The sequence below is a fragment of the Aspergillus sclerotioniger genome (genome assembly GCF_003184525.1).
Source record: "Aspergillus sclerotioniger CBS 115572 chromosome Unknown BO94scaffold_36, whole genome shotgun sequence".
NCBI lineage: Eukaryota > Fungi > Ascomycota > Eurotiomycetes > Eurotiales > Aspergillaceae > Aspergillus > Aspergillus sclerotioniger.
The window spans coordinates 164,375-180,927 of NW_020291026.1; the positions used below are offsets into that span (position 1 = coordinate 164,375).

At 52.7% G+C, this 16,553-nt stretch overlaps 6 protein-coding genes across 6 annotated transcripts; 3 read left to right on the forward strand and 3 right to left on the reverse strand.

The window, feature by feature from the left end:
- Positions 1 to 1,198: 1,198 nt before the first annotated feature.
- On the reverse strand, positions 1,199 to 1,897 carry BO94DRAFT_259418 (uncharacterized protein). Its single transcript, XM_025606475.1, has one exon. It carries the CDS (start codon positions 1,803 to 1,805, stop codon positions 1,287 to 1,289), a length of 519 nt encoding a protein of 172 aa, XP_025462937.1. The 5' UTR covers positions 1,806 to 1,897; the 3' UTR covers positions 1,199 to 1,286.
- Positions 1,898 to 3,319: 1,422 nt separating this feature from the next.
- On the forward strand, positions 3,320 to 5,813 carry BO94DRAFT_259429 (putative serine-rich protein). Its single transcript, XM_025606476.1, has 3 exons — positions 3,320 to 5,369; positions 5,422 to 5,618; positions 5,673 to 5,813. The coding sequence occupies exons 1-3, from the start codon at positions 3,515 to 3,517 to the stop codon at positions 5,709 to 5,711; spliced, it is 2,091 nt and encodes a 696-aa protein (XP_025462938.1). The 5' UTR covers positions 3,320 to 3,514; the 3' UTR covers positions 5,712 to 5,813.
- On the forward strand, positions 5,623 to 6,210 carry BO94DRAFT_259438 (uncharacterized protein). The gene has a single exon (XM_025606477.1). It carries the CDS (start codon positions 5,772 to 5,774, stop codon positions 6,141 to 6,143), a length of 372 nt encoding a protein of 123 aa, XP_025462939.1. The 5' UTR covers positions 5,623 to 5,771; the 3' UTR covers positions 6,144 to 6,210.
- A 361-nt stretch (positions 6,211 to 6,571) lies between these two features.
- BO94DRAFT_628057 (lysophospholipid acyltransferase) lies at positions 6,572 to 9,001 on the reverse strand. The gene is made up of 4 exons (XM_025617454.1): positions 8,833 to 9,001; positions 8,715 to 8,759; positions 7,519 to 8,637; positions 6,572 to 7,463 (listed from the first exon to the last, which is right to left on the reverse strand). Exons 1-4 carry the CDS (start codon positions 8,852 to 8,854, stop codon positions 6,982 to 6,984), a joined length of 1,668 nt encoding a protein of 555 aa, XP_025462940.1. The 5' UTR covers positions 8,855 to 9,001; the 3' UTR covers positions 6,572 to 6,981.
- Positions 9,002 to 9,244: 243 nt separating this feature from the next.
- Positions 9,245 to 11,375, forward strand: BO94DRAFT_539493 (Sec1 family protein). Its single transcript, XM_025612712.1, has 3 exons — positions 9,245 to 9,374; positions 9,437 to 10,462; positions 10,525 to 11,375. Exons 1-3 carry the CDS (start codon positions 9,279 to 9,281, stop codon positions 11,161 to 11,163), a joined length of 1,761 nt encoding a protein of 586 aa, XP_025462941.1. The 5' UTR covers positions 9,245 to 9,278; the 3' UTR covers positions 11,164 to 11,375.
- Positions 11,376 to 11,586: 211 nt separating this feature from the next.
- BO94DRAFT_259501 (TRAPPII-specific subunit TRS120) lies at positions 11,587 to 16,546 on the reverse strand. Its single transcript, XM_025606478.1, has 3 exons — positions 16,112 to 16,546; positions 15,037 to 16,022; positions 11,587 to 14,987 (listed from the first exon to the last, which is right to left on the reverse strand). Exons 1-3 carry the CDS (start codon positions 16,275 to 16,277, stop codon positions 11,691 to 11,693), a joined length of 4,449 nt encoding a protein of 1,482 aa, XP_025462942.1. The 5' UTR covers positions 16,278 to 16,546; the 3' UTR covers positions 11,587 to 11,690.
- Positions 16,547 to 16,553: the final 7 nt, after the last annotated feature.

Sequence of the window (16,553 nt, forward strand, 5' to 3'; positions counted from 1 at the left end):
ATTTCTCCTAGTATCCGCCTGGATTAGCTCGCCGCCTCAACATGTCAGCTGAGGATATTCCAGCATGTGAATGCTAGAGAGACGGTTTATCTTATGTCACATTCCACGTCACTCTTCCATGCGAGCTTAGAGATCCCGCCTTTACGTAGGTGAAACCACAACAGTAGTGTTAGAGTGTTGGTAAACCATGAAACACAGTGTGAAGAAGGTGACTGAACCTTAGTCGCTATTACTTCTGGCTCGGTCTCCGGTGCTAATTTGACTGAACATTTCCAACTGGACCGAGAATGCAAGTCCGGGAAAGAACCGAAGGTGACTCAAGGTCTGATCCAAAGACCGTGGAATAACACAACCAATGATAGGTAGGATAGGAGTAGGGGTTTGTCTTGTAAATATTCGTGCGGCAAAGGGCTCGGCACCTAGTACCCGACCTTACGGAACCGTTCTGGGCCTCTAGAATAGAGTAGTACTACTAGATTGTATATAGTAGTAGTGTATATACTCCATACTCCGTAGGGCCTTCAAATTTCCCATATTTGCCGTGTAGAGAGGTTGCTCCGCTCCGCTCCGCAATTTGTCCAACTCCGACTCGTCATCCACAGTTCACACCCAGCATTGCGCCGGGAGATCCCGTCGTCATCGCCAAGATCCGATTTCGATGCAGCTTCTCGATTCTTGTATGGAGTCCTGGACCCTTTTCCCGGGACCTTTAATACTGTGGTCCATCTACACGCGAACACCTGTTCCACGGGATCGAATTCCGCTGAAAGGGGGTCGGTCTAGTTGAGTAATATCGATGCGGCCCCGCCGGCGGATAATTGATCATGGTAAATTGGTTTCTGACTCAAACTACCTACTTGGTACGTAGGTTTTCTGTACTATGTATGAACTATGAAGACGCAAATCCTGGCTCAGCCGCCCTCGGCCCGGGAAGAGGAAGGGGGAATATTACGGCCTCCTTTTCCCGTGCTAATAATGATTCACCCAGACAGCGGCTCCTAACTATAGTCTTCCGTCCCTGGTTAAAGGAAAAAGGAGAAGAACCCCATGGAAATGGTCTTATCCTTGAGTGTTCCATATTGCGGCTGAAGGGCTGGTTAGCGCTCTAGAACCTTTCATCGTCCGACACGTACCTACTTAGGTGCCCAGTTTCTTGTGGCAGATTGTCCGGTCCTTCATTCACGCCACCAACAAATGCATCACAGCGGATTCCAGGTTCATGGGATAGATAGTGGTGGTCTTAATGCCGTGAATTCAACACCCGGAGCCCTGATGATGCTCGTGTGCTACAGGTTCGATGGATCCACGACCAACAATTGGGGTCTGGGTAGACAAACTTCGCTAACAGTAGACGGTGAAGCCCAACTTGGAATGACTCTAATAGGAGAGCGATGCATCGAGGGCATGGACCACGGATCGAGAAATCGATCGATCTCCCGTGCTATGGGGATATTACGACTCGTACGGAGTCCCGGTATGCGAAGGAGATTTGAGGGGATTGTCTCGAGTTGATGGGGATGTATTATTCCCGGACTCCGTAACATTCTCCTTCGGCTGGAATAAAATGCCTTGGGAATGAGGCATGAATTAAGGGGGTCACGGGCGGCAAGTGGGCAATTTCGGCATGGCAGACCTTGGATCGAGACGCTCTTTTCCTCCACCAGAGCTCGATCTTTGGGTACAGTGGGCGGATCGGAGACCTCGGATATGAACCTCCATCTTTCCCCATCCATGAACCATGGGCGCAGGGTTTCTATTAGTACTTTGGAATTTTCCATCGCTATCAGCGTGACTAAAATCGTCATCGACCACCCCCACCATCGTTACCCTTGGGCAAAGTGGTTAATTAAGCAACTCTGGTAGCTCACCTCGCTAGTTCTAACCGGCCTGACAGTCTCCACTTGGGATGAGTTGGCAAGCTTAGGATGATCCTTAGCTCTCTGCCTTTCAAGTTTCCTTTCAATTGCCCCTTATTATTGGGCTGTGCCAATGCCAAAAAGTCCGAATTTCCCCTGGCCACTGCCAATGAGACTTTCTGGAATCGCCCGCCTACCTCAACCCCTCCACCACATCATCTCAGTGGATCTCGATCGCCCGTTCCTGTCGTCCTCCCAGGCTCCCTCGGGCCTCGGGGCCTCGAGGCCTCGCACTCCACCGTTTGGATTGATCACAATCGGAACGGATGCCTCGTGGGACCGCTGGGAGAGCCAAGGCCCCCCAAATGTGACGAGGTCCTAAAGCGTACAGCTGGGTGGATTACTAGTAGGTCGTGCCTGCAGCACATGCGCTGCATCTATTATGTACGGCTGTGAGACCTTGCATTTCAGCCGTGGGAATTATTCCTCAACCAACCGACGTGCTCGTTTTCCTCGTTCCTGCGTTTTTAAAGGTCAGGGGATGGATTCCAACTTCCCAGTGGGCTGGGGATATGAAGTGCCTGCCCCGGTCCCCCTAATCGTCGAACTGATGGTCTGAGTTCGTTTGGGATGTGCCTAGGGATATTATTAGACCAACCCGCGGCGAATCAAACCATGGCGAGGCTTCGAGCACAACTTCGTATTCCCGGGAAGCATTGTTATGAAGAGGCTTATTATTAGAGCTGATTGGCGATCCGCGGTATGTCTTGGAGGATGACGAGGAAGCGTCTGGAGCCGGAGAGGAGCTGCTAGTTCCAGACCCTCCTGGCGGCCATCCCGCGATCCCCGTTACTTGCCAGGCGAATTGGGAGGCGGGCGTCGTCCCCAAAGCAGGTGGACAAGCGACGGAGCTGCAGGACCATTCCTTATCCGCCAATCGTGCGGTTTCAAATGGTGCTCTAGAGCATGCAGCCTGCAGACCCCTGGATCTCGATTCCCTGCCGGGGGGGGGGGGGGCTCAGGCGCTCATTCACCGCCGCTGGAGGGCCGAAGTCAAGTCCGGGGGCCTTTAAATATTACCTACGGCCAGGTCGTCGTTTCAGATGGTGATCCCTTTGCTTCCACTCGTTGTGTCCTTCGTCGCTCTTTTGGAAACGGCTGGGTTTTTGCCGTGCTTTTCTGGTCTCGGGTTAGACGCTCTTTTCCTCTCGTTCTCTGGTTCCTGTTCCCGCCGGTCGACATGACTCGCTAATCCAACTACTGGCATTTTCTGTCGGATCCACTCTCTTTTGGCTGCTCATGTCCGTTGGACAGCGTTATCCGCTCTCTTCCCGTCGTGCTGTGTCGAGGCATTCTTTATTGCATCATAAAATTCTATAGACAACCATCACCACCACCACCACCACAACAAACATCCCCTCTGCCCCCACTCACTGCGCTTGAGGGCCCCGTCCCGGTTGTCGCTCTCTTTCCCAATTAAGCAGCCGTCGATGATCTTTCATCGCTTTTAGCTTGCGTTCTTCTAGATCCCCCCTCCCTCGTGTTCATCCGCGTGGGTGCGATCCTCTTGGTGTTATCGTGTTTATCTGTTTTTCGTGTTGTTTTTTCCCTACAAGCTTAATACTGGGGTCTACTGATAATGAACTAATCATCCCACCATGCGCTCTGCTGTCCCTACAACCAACTCTCCCAAACGGAGAGCTCTCCACGAGCGCAGCCCCTCCCATACGAATGAGAACTCCCCGCCCGCATCCTTGCGAGCCGTCAGCGACAGGTACAACGATCAGGAAGAACCCGACGTATACTCGGCCACGCCCTACCCGACAAAGCCAGAGCAGATCCTCCTGCCGCGACCTGGAAAAGGCCAGGATTTCATCCCAGACGCCCGCTTCCATGTCGATGAAGCGCCGGACCACTATCTTGGGAACACGTCCACGGACATCAGTCACATCGCCGATAGTAGTCTAATTGACCAGTCGCTGAGCGATCCCTGGGACCTGTCCTCCACGTTCGATGCCGCCAACACTCCGTCGCAGGTCTGGGAGGACGATCCGTCTTCAAGCAAGTCTTCATTTCCCGACCCTGAGCCTCACGACCACAAACCGACCGACCAGAAATCGGATGAGGGTTCCGTCGCCGCGTACTCGGATGAGGAGCCCAATACCCTGCCTAGGGCCGCCCCGACAATCAAGACGATCGTGTCGCAGACCCCATCACGTAACCCATCGGGTCCGGAGACCGTTGCTTCAAGCAACTCCAGCCCCAATGTGGTCCCCATTGGGCCGCCATCCAGCCCCAATTTCGTCGCGCTCGACAGCTCGAGTCTGAACTTCGTTCCTCTGGGTGCATCTTCGAACCCGGGTTCCGTCACTCGTTCAAATTCCTTGTCCTCGTTAAACTCGTTGGGGACGGTGATCCGGTATATCGGAGCCGCTCAATGGACGCATGGCTCGTCTTCGGAACAATCCAGCTCGCGCTCACGCTCGCAGTCTGTCCGCTCCAACCCTCCCTACCAGGCACCTTCGCTGCGATCAAACTCGATCCAGGCGCGTGAGCGGAGCCACTCACGCTCAGTCACCTCATCATCACGTAGCGGACCACCCTCGGACATCCAAGCCATCGTCGATAGCGGGGTGTTCATCCAATACCCGACCATCCAAGCGCCGTCATCGTCGAGCTCTAGGGTTGACGTGTCAACCTCGGAAGATGCACCCGATCATAATCCACAGGAGCCCACGGGGGATTATTCTTCAGAGCGCTTCAAATCTCACCTGTCAACGGTCCCTTCCATGTGGTCGGCCGAATGTGATTCTAGAAGCATTTCCCCCGCCGCTGATTCTTTCGACAATAGCCAGGGGGAGCCCAAACGGCCTTCTGCGGCGCTAGTCCGCCAGAGGCCAACATCGTCTTCGATGTGGTTGGTGAATGATTCGGACGGCGACGAGCACATGGACAACATCTCTAGCTTGCCGGCGCGTCCCTCGAACCCGGCGGTTCCCTGCAGCGTTTCATCGGAGTCGAGACGGAGCAGCATGCGGAGCAACATGCGACCCCCCACCAGTGGAAGCTTTTCCTTTCACATCCTGCCGAACTGGGCTAAGATGTATTATCGTTCCGACGAACAAACTGCGGATTCTGTCTTGTCTGTAGGAGAAGCGAGTCGTCCACCGTCTGCGCGCGCCTCTACCTCCCACACGAATGCTCTCCACCGTTTGCCGACAGCCGCCAGCCGGGCGAGGACGTTCACCAGCGAAATGCGAGAGGTGCGGTGGAAGCCTGACCCGCGCGACCCGCGGAGTCACTGGGTAAGGGAACCCGAACCACAGAGCCGGGAAGCATCCCGTCATCGACTTCGGCACAGCTGGTCTCCACATCTTTTCCCCGACCGACGCGCTGTCAATCCCCGGAAAGGTACTTGGGGCGCGCCATCCTTGGATTCTCGGACGGAACCTCTGCTTGGTCGAAGAAATATCCAAGTATGGTCGTTCTGTGTTGGCTTTGTTTTTCCACTGGGTATGTCTCCCTTGTGCTCCCATTCTGGAATGTTACTTACCATTGCCTTTAGCCTGGTTAATCGCATCATTCCTCCCTCTCCCGAAGAAACCGGACACAATTCCGGAGGCGGACGTGGAGTCCCAGCTTGAAATGACGCTTCGAATGCGACTGTTTGATCTGGAAAGAAGACGATACGAAAACGCCCGGTGGTGGAGAAAACTCAACCGTTGGATGAACCCTCTGGGGCTGGTGATTATCACCATTGTCGTATGTATCCACGGCCCCGTTATTGCTGGGTGCTCGACGCTAATACCTTGGCAGGTCACCTTGGCTGTCGTGGGCACAACAGTGGGCTTCTAGCCGGGTGCATCTGACTCTACGGAGCCGGCATGTCCATCGGCTAGCTATGCTCATCCGTCCATGACTTCCTTTATTAATGCTTGTATTACTGCTTACACCTTTACGCCCTCTCGGCGGCTACGCCTGCCCTTGTTCTCGATTGGATCGATCTTTGCTTTCACCGTTTGGAGTCGATTCCTCCATTTATACCCCCTTCCCTTCGCATGCTACCTTCCCCCATACCCTGCGCGCTTGATCTTGCCGCATCTCTATTCCCCGCGGCTGCTTGGTTGCTTCACTTTCTCAAAACACTCGACACGACTGGACGACGTAATGTTTCTAATGTTCTTTTCTTTTGTGCTTTATATTCCACATGGTGTTTTGGACTCTGTGTCAGCCCGCCCTTGGACCATGGTTTGGTGGACTACGGGGTGGTTCAATCTGGGAGCGTGAGGCGACGGACTAACTAATCGGGGTTCACGACACTTGATGGATATATGCCTTTTTCCTTTTTTCTTATTTTTTCCCTTCACATTTTTCTTGTCTCTTCCCTTCTATCCCCATGTACTTATGGATACATGTTTACTTATGACACCGTGACTAGAAAATCACAGTATATATACAAGTTGTTGCCCCGCTTGGCGCGGCGCACTTTAGCTAGAGTTAGACTATATACCTTACTCTTTGATGCTCTCCCTAGTACCCAGGATGAACTGTCATGCATGAATTGGTAAGCATGTAATCTATTTGGACTAGCTCCATACCTTTGTATACATTGGGCACTGACGGGAGATTTCCATCCTGGATCATCGTATCTCTACTAGTAAGATTATTCAGGCTTGTGCGAGTGTGTGTCTATCAAAAATAATGCATAAGATATTGCCGAGAATAGAAAGAGCATGTATGCTATACCAGCTCTTGATATTGATATGATGTTCACTATTACGATGGTACGCATCGAATGAGAATATAGACACCACACCCAAGAACCTAATCATAATAAAGGAAGGACAGGCGCCAAAGACTGGACACAAAAAACCACAGCCGAAAGGGTGTTACCCAAAACAGGCTTCCCAAAAATGCATGCTCAAACGGGAACGTGCAGCTAGCTGCTTTTGGCAACGCACCAAAGTCTAAAATACATACTCTATCATCTACCCCGTCAATCATCCTCATTCATAAGCATCAAGTCCATTGCCTCCAAGCTCGGCTTGAATTGCAAAATGAACTCTAACAGCACACGTCCTGAGACCCCATAGGGGTTATCTGATAAGTCCCTCGATCGAGACGATCATGAGAGCTTGCGACCGATCTTGTTTTCCACGACCGCCTTAAGTTCCTCCCCTGTGGGCATGGTCACAGCACTACCACGTCTGCGCCTGGATTCAATCTCACCCCGAATCTCCTGCACGGCCTCATCGAAGGCTTGTACAGCATCACTCGGGAGACCCAGGGTCGGCTGCTGCAGGGCGTCGGAGCTGGTCGAGCGGGTGACGTGGGGTCGGTTGCGCGACTTGAGTTTCTGGATGAGGATACCCTTGGCGGGACTAGCAAAGAACGCAAGACTGAGGATGTTGCCAACAATCCCATAGAAGTAGACGCTCCGCCAGACGCCAATGGAGGTACTGAACGACAGAAAAATGAAGGGCATTACGGTGAAGGACATTGTGACCTGGGTAGTGAACCAGCTCATAATGTCATAATAACGCTTGTAGGGAGTCGGCTTGCTACCGTCCGGAGTGAGAAAGAAGGGTCGCACATACCGACGGAAGTCTACGCATGTCAGTAGAAGAAGCAATAAAGAGGTAGTTCGGACATGATGACATACTCTTGGCCCCCGTCTGGATGAAAGATCCGAGAATGAAGGTTAGGTAGTACCCTGGGTAGAAACCATGCCAGAAAGCGCTGGTCGCAAACGTGGCCATGCTGGCACGGAAGCCTGGCTTCTTTCCCCTGGGAGTGACACGCAAATAGACATAGTTCCGCAGCCAATGGTTGGTGTTCTTGTTCCAGCTGCCCAGATACCCATGCGAGTTTTGCGCGGTCTCAAGCTTCCATGGGTCGATATTCTCCAAGCGGTTCCAGAAGACCTTGCCGGACTTAGGGTCAAATCCGTTATATCCCATGCCGGACAAGATGCAGGCACCTTCCGTCAAAGACCACACACCGTAGTACTTGAGCCGTGCGGTTAGTCCGACCATGTGCATGATCCAGACCCGTCGGGGGAAGGAGTATTCCATGTATCTGCCACTCAGGATCGCCTCCTGATTGTAGTAGGATCCCAGTTGCAGGAATGCGAAGATCCAGCCCAGGCCAATGAGGGCTTTCTTGGTGGCAGGAGTTCCGCTCCGGGGAATCTTGCGCTTCTTCCGGGTCGGAGGCACCTTCGAAGGGTCAGTTCCCGGGGGAATTTCGAAGAGAGTGGTATCGAGCCAGCGACGATAGTCGACATATTCGAAAGACGGTCCGCCGAAAAGCGCTGGGAAGAATAGCACGTAGCCCGTGTAGTCCAAGATGCTTGGGAACTGAGTGATCGCGGCATACTTCTGGGGGTCTGAGAGCTGTCCCTGAGGCAGCCGACCATCATGGACGTTCCAACAGAATGACGAGAGTTTCATGACGAGCACCATTTGGGCACCGGTTATGTCTATCGTCTGAGGGTCGTTGACAATCTGGCGGTAGATGTGACTGATGGACATGTGCCCCATCAAGAAGATGAAGCCGATCCAGGGCATCAAGGAGCCATCGATGTAGTAGGCGATCAGATAAGTACCGGCGGCGCTATAGAACAGGGTGCGGAGGCCATCCCACAGGTCGAAGACGCCAACGACATAGAACAAGGAGACGGCGATGATGAAGGCATTTTTCTTCCAGGGTTGAGCATCCGGGATTCTCTTGAGCAGCCCGGCGAGAGGATACGACAGGAGGAATGACGCAATGAGCTTCACTGTTCCCGAAAGTATAAAACCATCAGCGATGAGGACTTGGACAGGGGAGGGACAGAGTAGGACGAGGAAGGCCTACACTCATCGATCGAAGCTCCTGTAGCTTTTGCCGGGTATTCGAAGACTGGACAAAAGATGGTATTAGTATGGTTTCCAACCTAAGTGCTGAGAGGGTGCCAGGCGGAACCAAAACGTACGAAGATTGATGTATGGTAACATGATGGCCAGAATCGCAGCCAAGAAAAAGAAAAGAACAAACGAAGAGACCCAGGAATTAATGGGGTCGACACGACATTGGGTCAACCGAGCGAGATCTTGACGAAGGGGAGAGAGAAAGGTGAAGGAGTACCAAGATAGAAGGGGAGGAGGAAAGCGCGCAAGGGAACCTGGAGAAAAAAAAGGCGGGCGGGTGGCAGCATCACATGGATGGATTCTCTCGCCCGCCAGCTGGAGCTCTCTCCTTTATCTTAACTAACTCTCAACGCTCAACCCAAACTCATCCCCAGCGGGTTCTTATGTCGTCACTCCTCCCTCATTGTCCATCTTGAATTCCGATCTCCCTCCTCTTATTGCTAATTTCCCACCTCTTTTCCCCTCAACCATCATGGACGTCGTCGCCGCGGTGTCGGGGTACATCTCCAAGATGGTCACCGCGGGGGACCCCTCCACCACCACGGGCTCCTCCGCCTCCTCCTCCTCCTCGGCCAAGATGAAGATTTTACTTCTCGACAGTGAGACAGTGGGACATGCGCTTCTCTCGTTGGTGCCAGTGGCAACGGTGCGCTAATCCCCCTCGTCCAGGTACCCATTGTGTCAACCGCCATCACTCAGTCCGCGCTGTTGAACCATGAAGTCTACCTCATTGACCGACTCGACAATGCCGCTCGTGAACGCATGCGACATCTCCGCTGCCTCTGCTTTGTGCGACCCTCCCCCACTTCCATCCAATTCCTGATCGACGAACTCCGCGAGCCCAAGTACGGCGAATACTATATCTACCTTACTAACATCATTCGCAAATCCTCCCTCGAACGACTCGCCGAAGCAGATTCACACGAGGTGGTTCGCGTGGTCCAGGAGCACTTTGCTGACTTCCTCGTCATCAATCCGGATCTATGTTCCATGAACCTGGGGTTCCCCCAGCAGCGCTTATGGAGCCAGTCGCCGGACCTGTGGAATGCGGATGCTTTACAAAGAGCAACAGAGGGGGTTATCGCTATGCTGTTGGCGCTGAAGAAGAACCCTCTGATACGCTACGAGAAGAACAGTTTGTTGGCTAAGAAGCTGGCCACGGAGGTCCGCTATCAGTTAACGCAGGAGGAGCAGCTCTTCAATTTCCGCAAGACGGATACGCCACCGATCCTGCTGATTCTGGACCGCCGAGACGACCCTATCACTCCGTTGCTGACGCAATGGACATATCAAGCGATGGTACATGAGTTGATGGGCATCCACAACGGGCGCGTGGACCTCCGGGATGTCCCGGAGATCCGACCGGAGCTGAGAGAGATTGTCCTTTCCCAGGATCAGGATCCGTTCTTCAAGAAGAACATGTACCAAAACTTTGGAGATTTGGGCCAGAACATCAAGGAGTACGTCGAACAGTATCAAGTCAAAACGCAGAACACAATGAACATCGAATCCATCTCGGATATGAAGCGCTTCGTGGAGGACTATCCCGAGTTCCGCAAATTGTCCGGCAACGTCAGTAAACACGTCACTCTGGTAGGAGAGCTAAGCCGGCGGGTGGGTGAGGAAGACCTGCTTGATGTCAGTGAGTTGGAGCAAAGCTTGGCTTGTAATGACAATCACGCCAATGACCTCAAGGTATGAGTGCTCCAGCTGGGCGTGGGCTAGCTTCGAACAGGCTGCTAATTGTCTCCCCGCAGAACTTACAACGCATAGTTCAACTATCCAATGTACCCGCGGAGAACAAGCTGCGACTAGTGGCGTTGTATGCCATCCGCTACGAGAAACAACCAAACAATGCTCTCCCGATCTTGCTCGATCTTATGGTCACCGCAGGCAATGTTCCTTCATACAAGGTAAATATCATCCCCAAATTACTTGCCTATCACCACTCCTTGCAAGCACCGCCTGTAGCTGGCGGCTTTTCCGACCTCTTCGAATCCACTTCTCTTTTCTCCGGTGCGCGGGACCGCTTCAAGGGCCTAAAAGGCGTTGAAAACGTATACACCCAGCACTCGCCCCGTTTGGAAGCCACTGTGCAAAATCTAATCAAAGGCCGCTTGAGGGAGCTGCAATACCCGTTCCTCGAAGGTGGCGGCCATACGCGAGACAAGCCCCAAGATATCATCATTTTCATGGTAGGCGGAGCTACGTACGAAGAAGCGAAAATGGTCGCCCAAGTGAACGCTAGCTCGCCCGGTGTGCGAGTGGTCTTGGGTGGCACCTCCATCCATAACAGCACGAGCTTTCTCGAGGAAGTTGATGATGCTGTGAGCGGCTGGCCTGAGCCCAACCCCTCGTCCGCCGCTGGACGGCTTCAGAGGGCCATCGGGCATTAACATCTTTCCGTTCTTTCTGTATCTGTAGCCTTCTATCATATATCCTGGAAGTTAACCATGCCTGACTCTCTCAAATGAGACTTTAGCAGCGAATGACATCACGTCAACCTTCACCCCTGTACCAACTAGAATCCTTACAATCAAAGTACATCTTAATCATAGCTCCCGCTGCCCTGTACACACCTCGGGTGGCTAGGCCAAGAAATTGAATCGCAGGGGAAAAAATGAGAGAAGGGGAAGAGAATAGAAGAGATTCGACTCTTTTCATTCCTTCCATAGAAGGGAATGCGCACTGCATGATACATGATACATGATACATGATTCATTGTCGTAACATGTCTCATTTAGGAATTGAAGAGGAAAGAAAAGCACATATACAAAAGCTTATGATGATGATAATGCCTGCATTTACGTCGTGATTAAGATGATGGAGATGAAAATAGACAGACGCCTAGGCAGCTTGCTGAAATGACGACGAGACCACCGCCCCTGTTCCCTCGGCCCCCTAATCAATATGTGTAGGAGTTTCAGTCAAGAGCATGCAAAACGCAAGTCTCTTTTGCGTGCCAGATTCGTCTCTTCTTGGCCACATCCGCTCCAAATGTATCTGTGATCATGCCTTCATCGTCGTGGAAAGCAGCCTGGCCTGAGGGTGGTGGGTGAGAAGACTCGCCTTCCGAGTTGGGAGCCGGCCTCAGTAGACATAGTTCCTCGACGGTTGCGCCGAATTCGTACTCGCCCCGACAGAGGACGGTGATGCCGACGGTGGCGGTTGTGCTTTCGCCACTCTGCAGGACGGGGAGCACTTGTTGCAGCATTCCGGTCCAGGCGAGGCGTCGTGAAAGATCCAGGGCGATGTTGCTGGGTTGGTGACGAAGGCTCGGCTGGAGGCGTAGAAGAGGGTGGATGGACCTCGAGGAGCGATTGACGACGGTGACGGTGAGGTTGAGCATGTCGTCGGTTTGGACATTGTACTTGGAGCGTCCTGTTTGTACTATGCTCTTGGCGTCGTCTGGGAAGGAAGGCTCCAGGGAGAAGGTCATGCCTAGATCTTCTAACCGGAAGGCCTCTACCATGCGCGCGTTCAAACGCAGGTTCCGCAGGTCGACTATCCCTTCACGGACGCCCGTCTTCTCCTTCCAGAACCCGCAGACTCTTTGAAGGATCTCTTCCCGGTACCAGAATGCCTCGCGTGTAGCGGCCTCGGCTTCAAATGTGAGTTTGTTGGCACTTACTACAAACTGCCGCTTGACTCCAGTGTTCAGGATCGGGATTGATGCGTGGGGATTGTCCAGATAGGCTCGAGGGAGAACAAGAACGAATCGTGACATCTGGCCTGGTTGAAGCTCTCCGCGGACGGCGTATTGGCCAATTCCGTCTTCAGGCAATTCGGAAGGCCGTCCCACGTCTGACTTCACCGGGTTCTCGCTGACATGCAAGGAAACAGACAGAGCGTTTGGCCAAGCATTGCGGAGGTCAAGGAGAAGAATACAGTGGTCAGGCCCGTATCCACCTCGGGCGAGGTGAGAAAGTACTGGCGAGAACGAATCAACCTCCGTGGACGGAGGTAGAGGACCGGCACTAATCTGGCCAGTTTCGCTTCCTGCCACGCTTTCGGGATTGTTCCACCAAGCGAAATCGCTGCTTAGGGGCAGGATATCACACCGAGCAACCTCTATACTGGCATTGACCGTTGCGGTAAGTGGGACAAACAACTGACGGGTGTAGAACACGTCAGGTAAGTTCCCATGCGGAACCCCAATACACGAGTAATCAATTTGCACTGTGGTGTCCTGCAGACCAGGTTTTCCGATGACATCAATGGTGAACGTGGCGCTTTGGCCTGCTGGTATGGAGTGATCCTCGGGGTTCAAGCCTTCTCGGCGCCACCGCAGCGCTGGCTTTGTTAAGTTCAATTTCAACTCATATATCTCGACGGGTAACAGATCTTTGTTGCTAAGTGCCGACTGGACTTGCCTGGTTGTCGAGTCCTGGAAGGTAAAGAGGATAAAGTCCAGAGTGCAGGTCGAGGTGTTTCGTAGGGTAATGTTAAAGGAGCTTAATTCACCCTCTAACACCATGATCGCGGACTGGGACAGCGACAATGACTCGATCACCAGGGATGGCTGCTGGCCAATGACTTTGACCTCACAGACCGACGTGTCAGGGCCTTTCTTGGGAAGTTGTTTCCCATTTCTGGATGTCGTCGAGCTCCACGAAAGCGGACGTTCCACGGTAGGCTTCTTGGCCGCCAACCCGGTTCTTTTGAATTTCCATTCTGCTTCCGGCTTCCAGAAGCTTTTGAATATCGGAAATTTGCGCTCCCTGCAGTGTCGAGCCTTCACGATGCAGCCTGTGACCTTGAGTGCTCCTTCTGCGCTGGCCTTCCCATAGACTGTAATGTCTTGCACGCATAGTGGGGGGATCAGAATCCACTCTGCCACTGCATCTAAAGATACACCATCACTATCAAGCGTGAGTTTTTCGATCTCCAAGTCAAACTCATAAGGGTTTTGAAGTGTGACTTGGAATGCCGCAAATTCACCGGCAACCATCAACGACTCGGCAGCCTTGCTACTTGCTTTGGAAAAGGGGTTGTATAAGAATGGATCCTTCGTAGCCTTTTCGCGACTTGCCGTAACAGCATCTAATTCGGGTTTTGAGCGGCGAACGGGTCGCCTAGGATCTGGAAGAGACAGCAATTGAACGCCGCGGACCAAAAAGTCATCCCAATACTCTGCCTCAAGCCCCGAGGCACCTAGTTTGTGGGCTGCACCAACAGTCCTTTTGATATTGTTCAAAAGTCGGATCTGTTCGTCTCGTGGTATATAGGGTGGTTGGTAGTTGGATTCGTTTAGCATCAGATCCCCCCTGATGGTTTGCAGAAGTTCTACTGTGAACCGAAGGACGCCGCTAAAGTCGGGGAGTGCCTCACAGGAGCTAATGCACGCCTTTAACACATCGATTTTCAAATTGAGGTCACCGTACCCATCCAGAACGGTGTGTCGAAAAGCCCGTTCAACAATAGCGGTAATCGAATCATATTCGGGGAAAGGTTCAATCGCACCCGCAGTGGAGGACCGTCTCTTCTCCCATTCATAGACAGACGACGGCTGGACGCCATAGATATCGCCTACAGTGGCAAGGAGCGAGCGCATGCTCTCCTCCATATTTCCTGGACCAAGATCAAGGGCATTGATATCAAAAGCTGTGTCGCTGAGAGATGCTAAACCGGCGGCGGGATGAACCCCAACTTCTGCTGCACCAATCTTGCGGGCCTGCACAAGCGTCGGAACCATAATGGATAGAAGCTCCCTCAATATGAAGGCTTTCTTTCGTGGTAGATCAAGCACATTCAGGACGGATACCACACCAACGATGATAGGTATGGCGTCCGTTGGAGGCAGATCTGCGCTAGAGGAAAGAGGCAATGCACGGAAAAGGAAGTTTGCAATGTCAGATTTTCGAAGAATGGTGAGACCACGAGGTCGTTCTGGTCGGTGCAAAAGTGGGAGGGACTCATTCATAACAACATGCTTGAGGGCAACATCATCCAGGGCGCCATCGCGGATACGAGCTGCCGCCAATAATCTTGCCAGACGAATCACTGTTTCCGAGAAAACAAGCTGAGGCAAAGGCTCGTCTGTTATGTTCGCGGCACGATTGTAGAGATTCAATATATTGTTCGCAAGATCGGGTAATAGGTTAGATAGATTTTGGAGTGAGATTATACGGTTCCCAGGAGATGATAAGCTTGTGTCAAGGCTACTGCTATATGACAGCTTTGAGGACTTGTCGGCAACAGGGTAGCAAACGGGAGGGATCTGTCACGAATTAGCGAGATAACACAGATATTGCTAGCTGAATGCGCACCTGAAAGTCCATCCCAGCCCAGGCGACCATTAGTAGACAGAGAAGGATGGATTCCAGCGCCTTTGCATGCCATACATAGTCACTGCTTGCTCTAGCATTAGACGCGGCTTCAACGAGCTCTTTCAGAGCGTCCGGCCATCTGCCAGCTTGGAGGAACAGTGTCCCAACAACAACACCCGTACGACCTTTGATCCGGTTTTTAGTTCGGTCAGTTGCGCTCATGCCGCTCACGGACATCCGATCGCGACTGTGCTCCTTGGATGACGGCAGCGAATGCACTTTACCCACCGAGTTGGAACGGTTGGCCACTTGTATTGACCGAGTGATCTCATCAAATGTTGTTGGAGTCTCATGATCGCTTAGAGCAGGCGAGCCCTGGTTGGATCTCATGGGAGACTCTGGTGCACTGTTGGGGTTGGATGGGAGATGTGCAGGCATGGTCATCCGATGAAACAGCCTGTCGGTCGGCCGCGGACGTATGTCCGGGCCACGATGAGGACCCCAGGATGACGCCCTCGGCGATTCTATAGATGGTATACTCTGGATGGCCTTTGCAAACTCGTCCAGCTCAGACAGTAGCACAGACGTAATATCACACAAGACCGTCTTCATTGTAGTGGCCTTCGACGCCTGAGGTCGTGGAATCCAGAGGACATCCCCCGGGCCATTCGTGAGTTTATTAACCCCTTCATAGTCGAAGATCAGGAGCTGGTGTACCAACGCCCTCGGATTGCTCTCCTTGACTGTTTCCAGTTCCTGTCGAAGCTGCTCCAACTCGCCCGGAGTTGGGGGTTGCTCGGCTGCAGATGCTGGTTCGTCCTTCTTAACGCTTTCGCTAAGTTCTGCACCATCGGCTATCGCAATGATGACCAGGGGCTCCCTAAATATCTCGAAAGGAAATAGTTCTAGGTGGGATGTGGGGGGCACGGAGTAGGACAGGTCGTAAAGTATCATGCCGGTAGGGAAGGCCAGCGGGGAAAACATATCTATCATGAGAAATGGTCAATTACTGGCTCAGTTCTGCTGGCGAGTAGCTTCATCTACCGAAAGCATAAGGAATTGGGTGCTGGCCTACTTCGATTGGGTCGCGCATCAGGGCTAATATCACCCAAGCGGACAACATTTTCGGCCTGAAGCCTTGCGGCGAAGCTCAGGAACCTCGAGCGTTTTATCTTGCCAATGGGCAGTAGCAGCGCCCGTAAGCGTACGGGCGCAATGGGGGAGAGAGGGTCGACCCCCATAGTGTCATCTGTGAGCAAGTGGAGAGGAGGCAGTCGGCGATCTGCTCAGGACTGCTTCCAAAAGGGCGGGCAAGCTTCCGGAAGTCATACGAAGCGCTAGACGCAACCAAATGTCGTAAAGGCCACGGATTAACGAGCGATGCAGAGGTTCCCCTCAAGATTTTATTGAACCCCGCCTGACAGAGCCGTGACCTTGGGCCACTTTGACCAAGATAAAAAGAAGCAACCCTGACAGGATTTAAGAAACAACGAACGACAAGTAAAACAACCGCGGAG

What these genes read in the sequence shown, in the direction of transcription:
- BO94DRAFT_539493 (XM_025612712.1), top strand. Translation starts at nt 9,279, where the DNA reads ATGGTCACCGCGGGGGACCCCTCCACCACCACGGGCTCCTCCGCCTCC. An exon ending in TACTTCTCGACAGTGAGACA is followed by an intron (nt 9,375 to 9,436) that starts GTGGGACATGCG and finishes CCCCTCGTCCAG; the next exon opens with GTACCCATTGTGTCAACCGC. An exon ending in ATCACGCCAATGACCTCAAG is followed by an intron (nt 10,463 to 10,524) that starts GTATGAGTGCTC and finishes GTCTCCCCGCAG; the next exon opens with AACTTACAACGCATAGTTCA.
- BO94DRAFT_259501 (XM_025606478.1), bottom strand. Translation starts at nt 16,277, where the DNA reads ATGGGGGTCGACCCTCTCTCCCCCATTGCGCCCGTACGCTTACGGGCG. An exon ending in TGATGCGCGACCCAATCGAA is followed by an intron (nt 16,023 to 16,111) that starts GTAGGCCAGCAC and finishes TTCTCATGATAG; the next exon opens with ATATGTTTTCCCCGCTGGCC. An exon ending in GGGCTGGGATGGACTTTCAG is followed by an intron (nt 14,988 to 15,036) that starts GTGCGCATTCAG and finishes AATTCGTGACAG; the next exon opens with ATCCCTCCCGTTTGCTACCC.
- BO94DRAFT_259438 (XM_025606477.1), top strand. Translation starts at nt 5,772, where the DNA reads ATGACTTCCTTTATTAATGCTTGTATTACTGCTTACACCTTTACGCCC.
- BO94DRAFT_259429 (XM_025606476.1), top strand. Translation starts at nt 3,515, where the DNA reads ATGCGCTCTGCTGTCCCTACAACCAACTCTCCCAAACGGAGAGCTCTC. An exon ending in TGGCTTTGTTTTTCCACTGG is followed by an intron (nt 5,370 to 5,421) that starts GTATGTCTCCCT and finishes CATTGCCTTTAG; the next exon opens with CCTGGTTAATCGCATCATTC. An exon ending in TGGTGATTATCACCATTGTC is followed by an intron (nt 5,619 to 5,672) that starts GTATGTATCCAC and finishes ATACCTTGGCAG; the next exon opens with GTCACCTTGGCTGTCGTGGG.
- BO94DRAFT_259418 (XM_025606475.1), bottom strand. Translation starts at nt 1,805, where the DNA reads ATGACGATTTTAGTCACGCTGATAGCGATGGAAAATTCCAAAGTACTA.
- BO94DRAFT_628057 (XM_025617454.1), bottom strand. Translation starts at nt 8,854, where the DNA reads ATGTTACCATACATCAATCTTC. An exon ending in GTTACCATACATCAATCTTC is followed by an intron (nt 8,760 to 8,832) that starts GTACGTTTTGGT and finishes TCTTTTGTCCAG; the next exon opens with TCTTCGAATACCCGGCAAAA. An exon ending in AGGAGCTTCGATCGATGAGT is followed by an intron (nt 8,638 to 8,714) that starts GTAGGCCTTCCT and finishes TTTCGGGAACAG; the next exon opens with TGAAGCTCATTGCGTCATTC.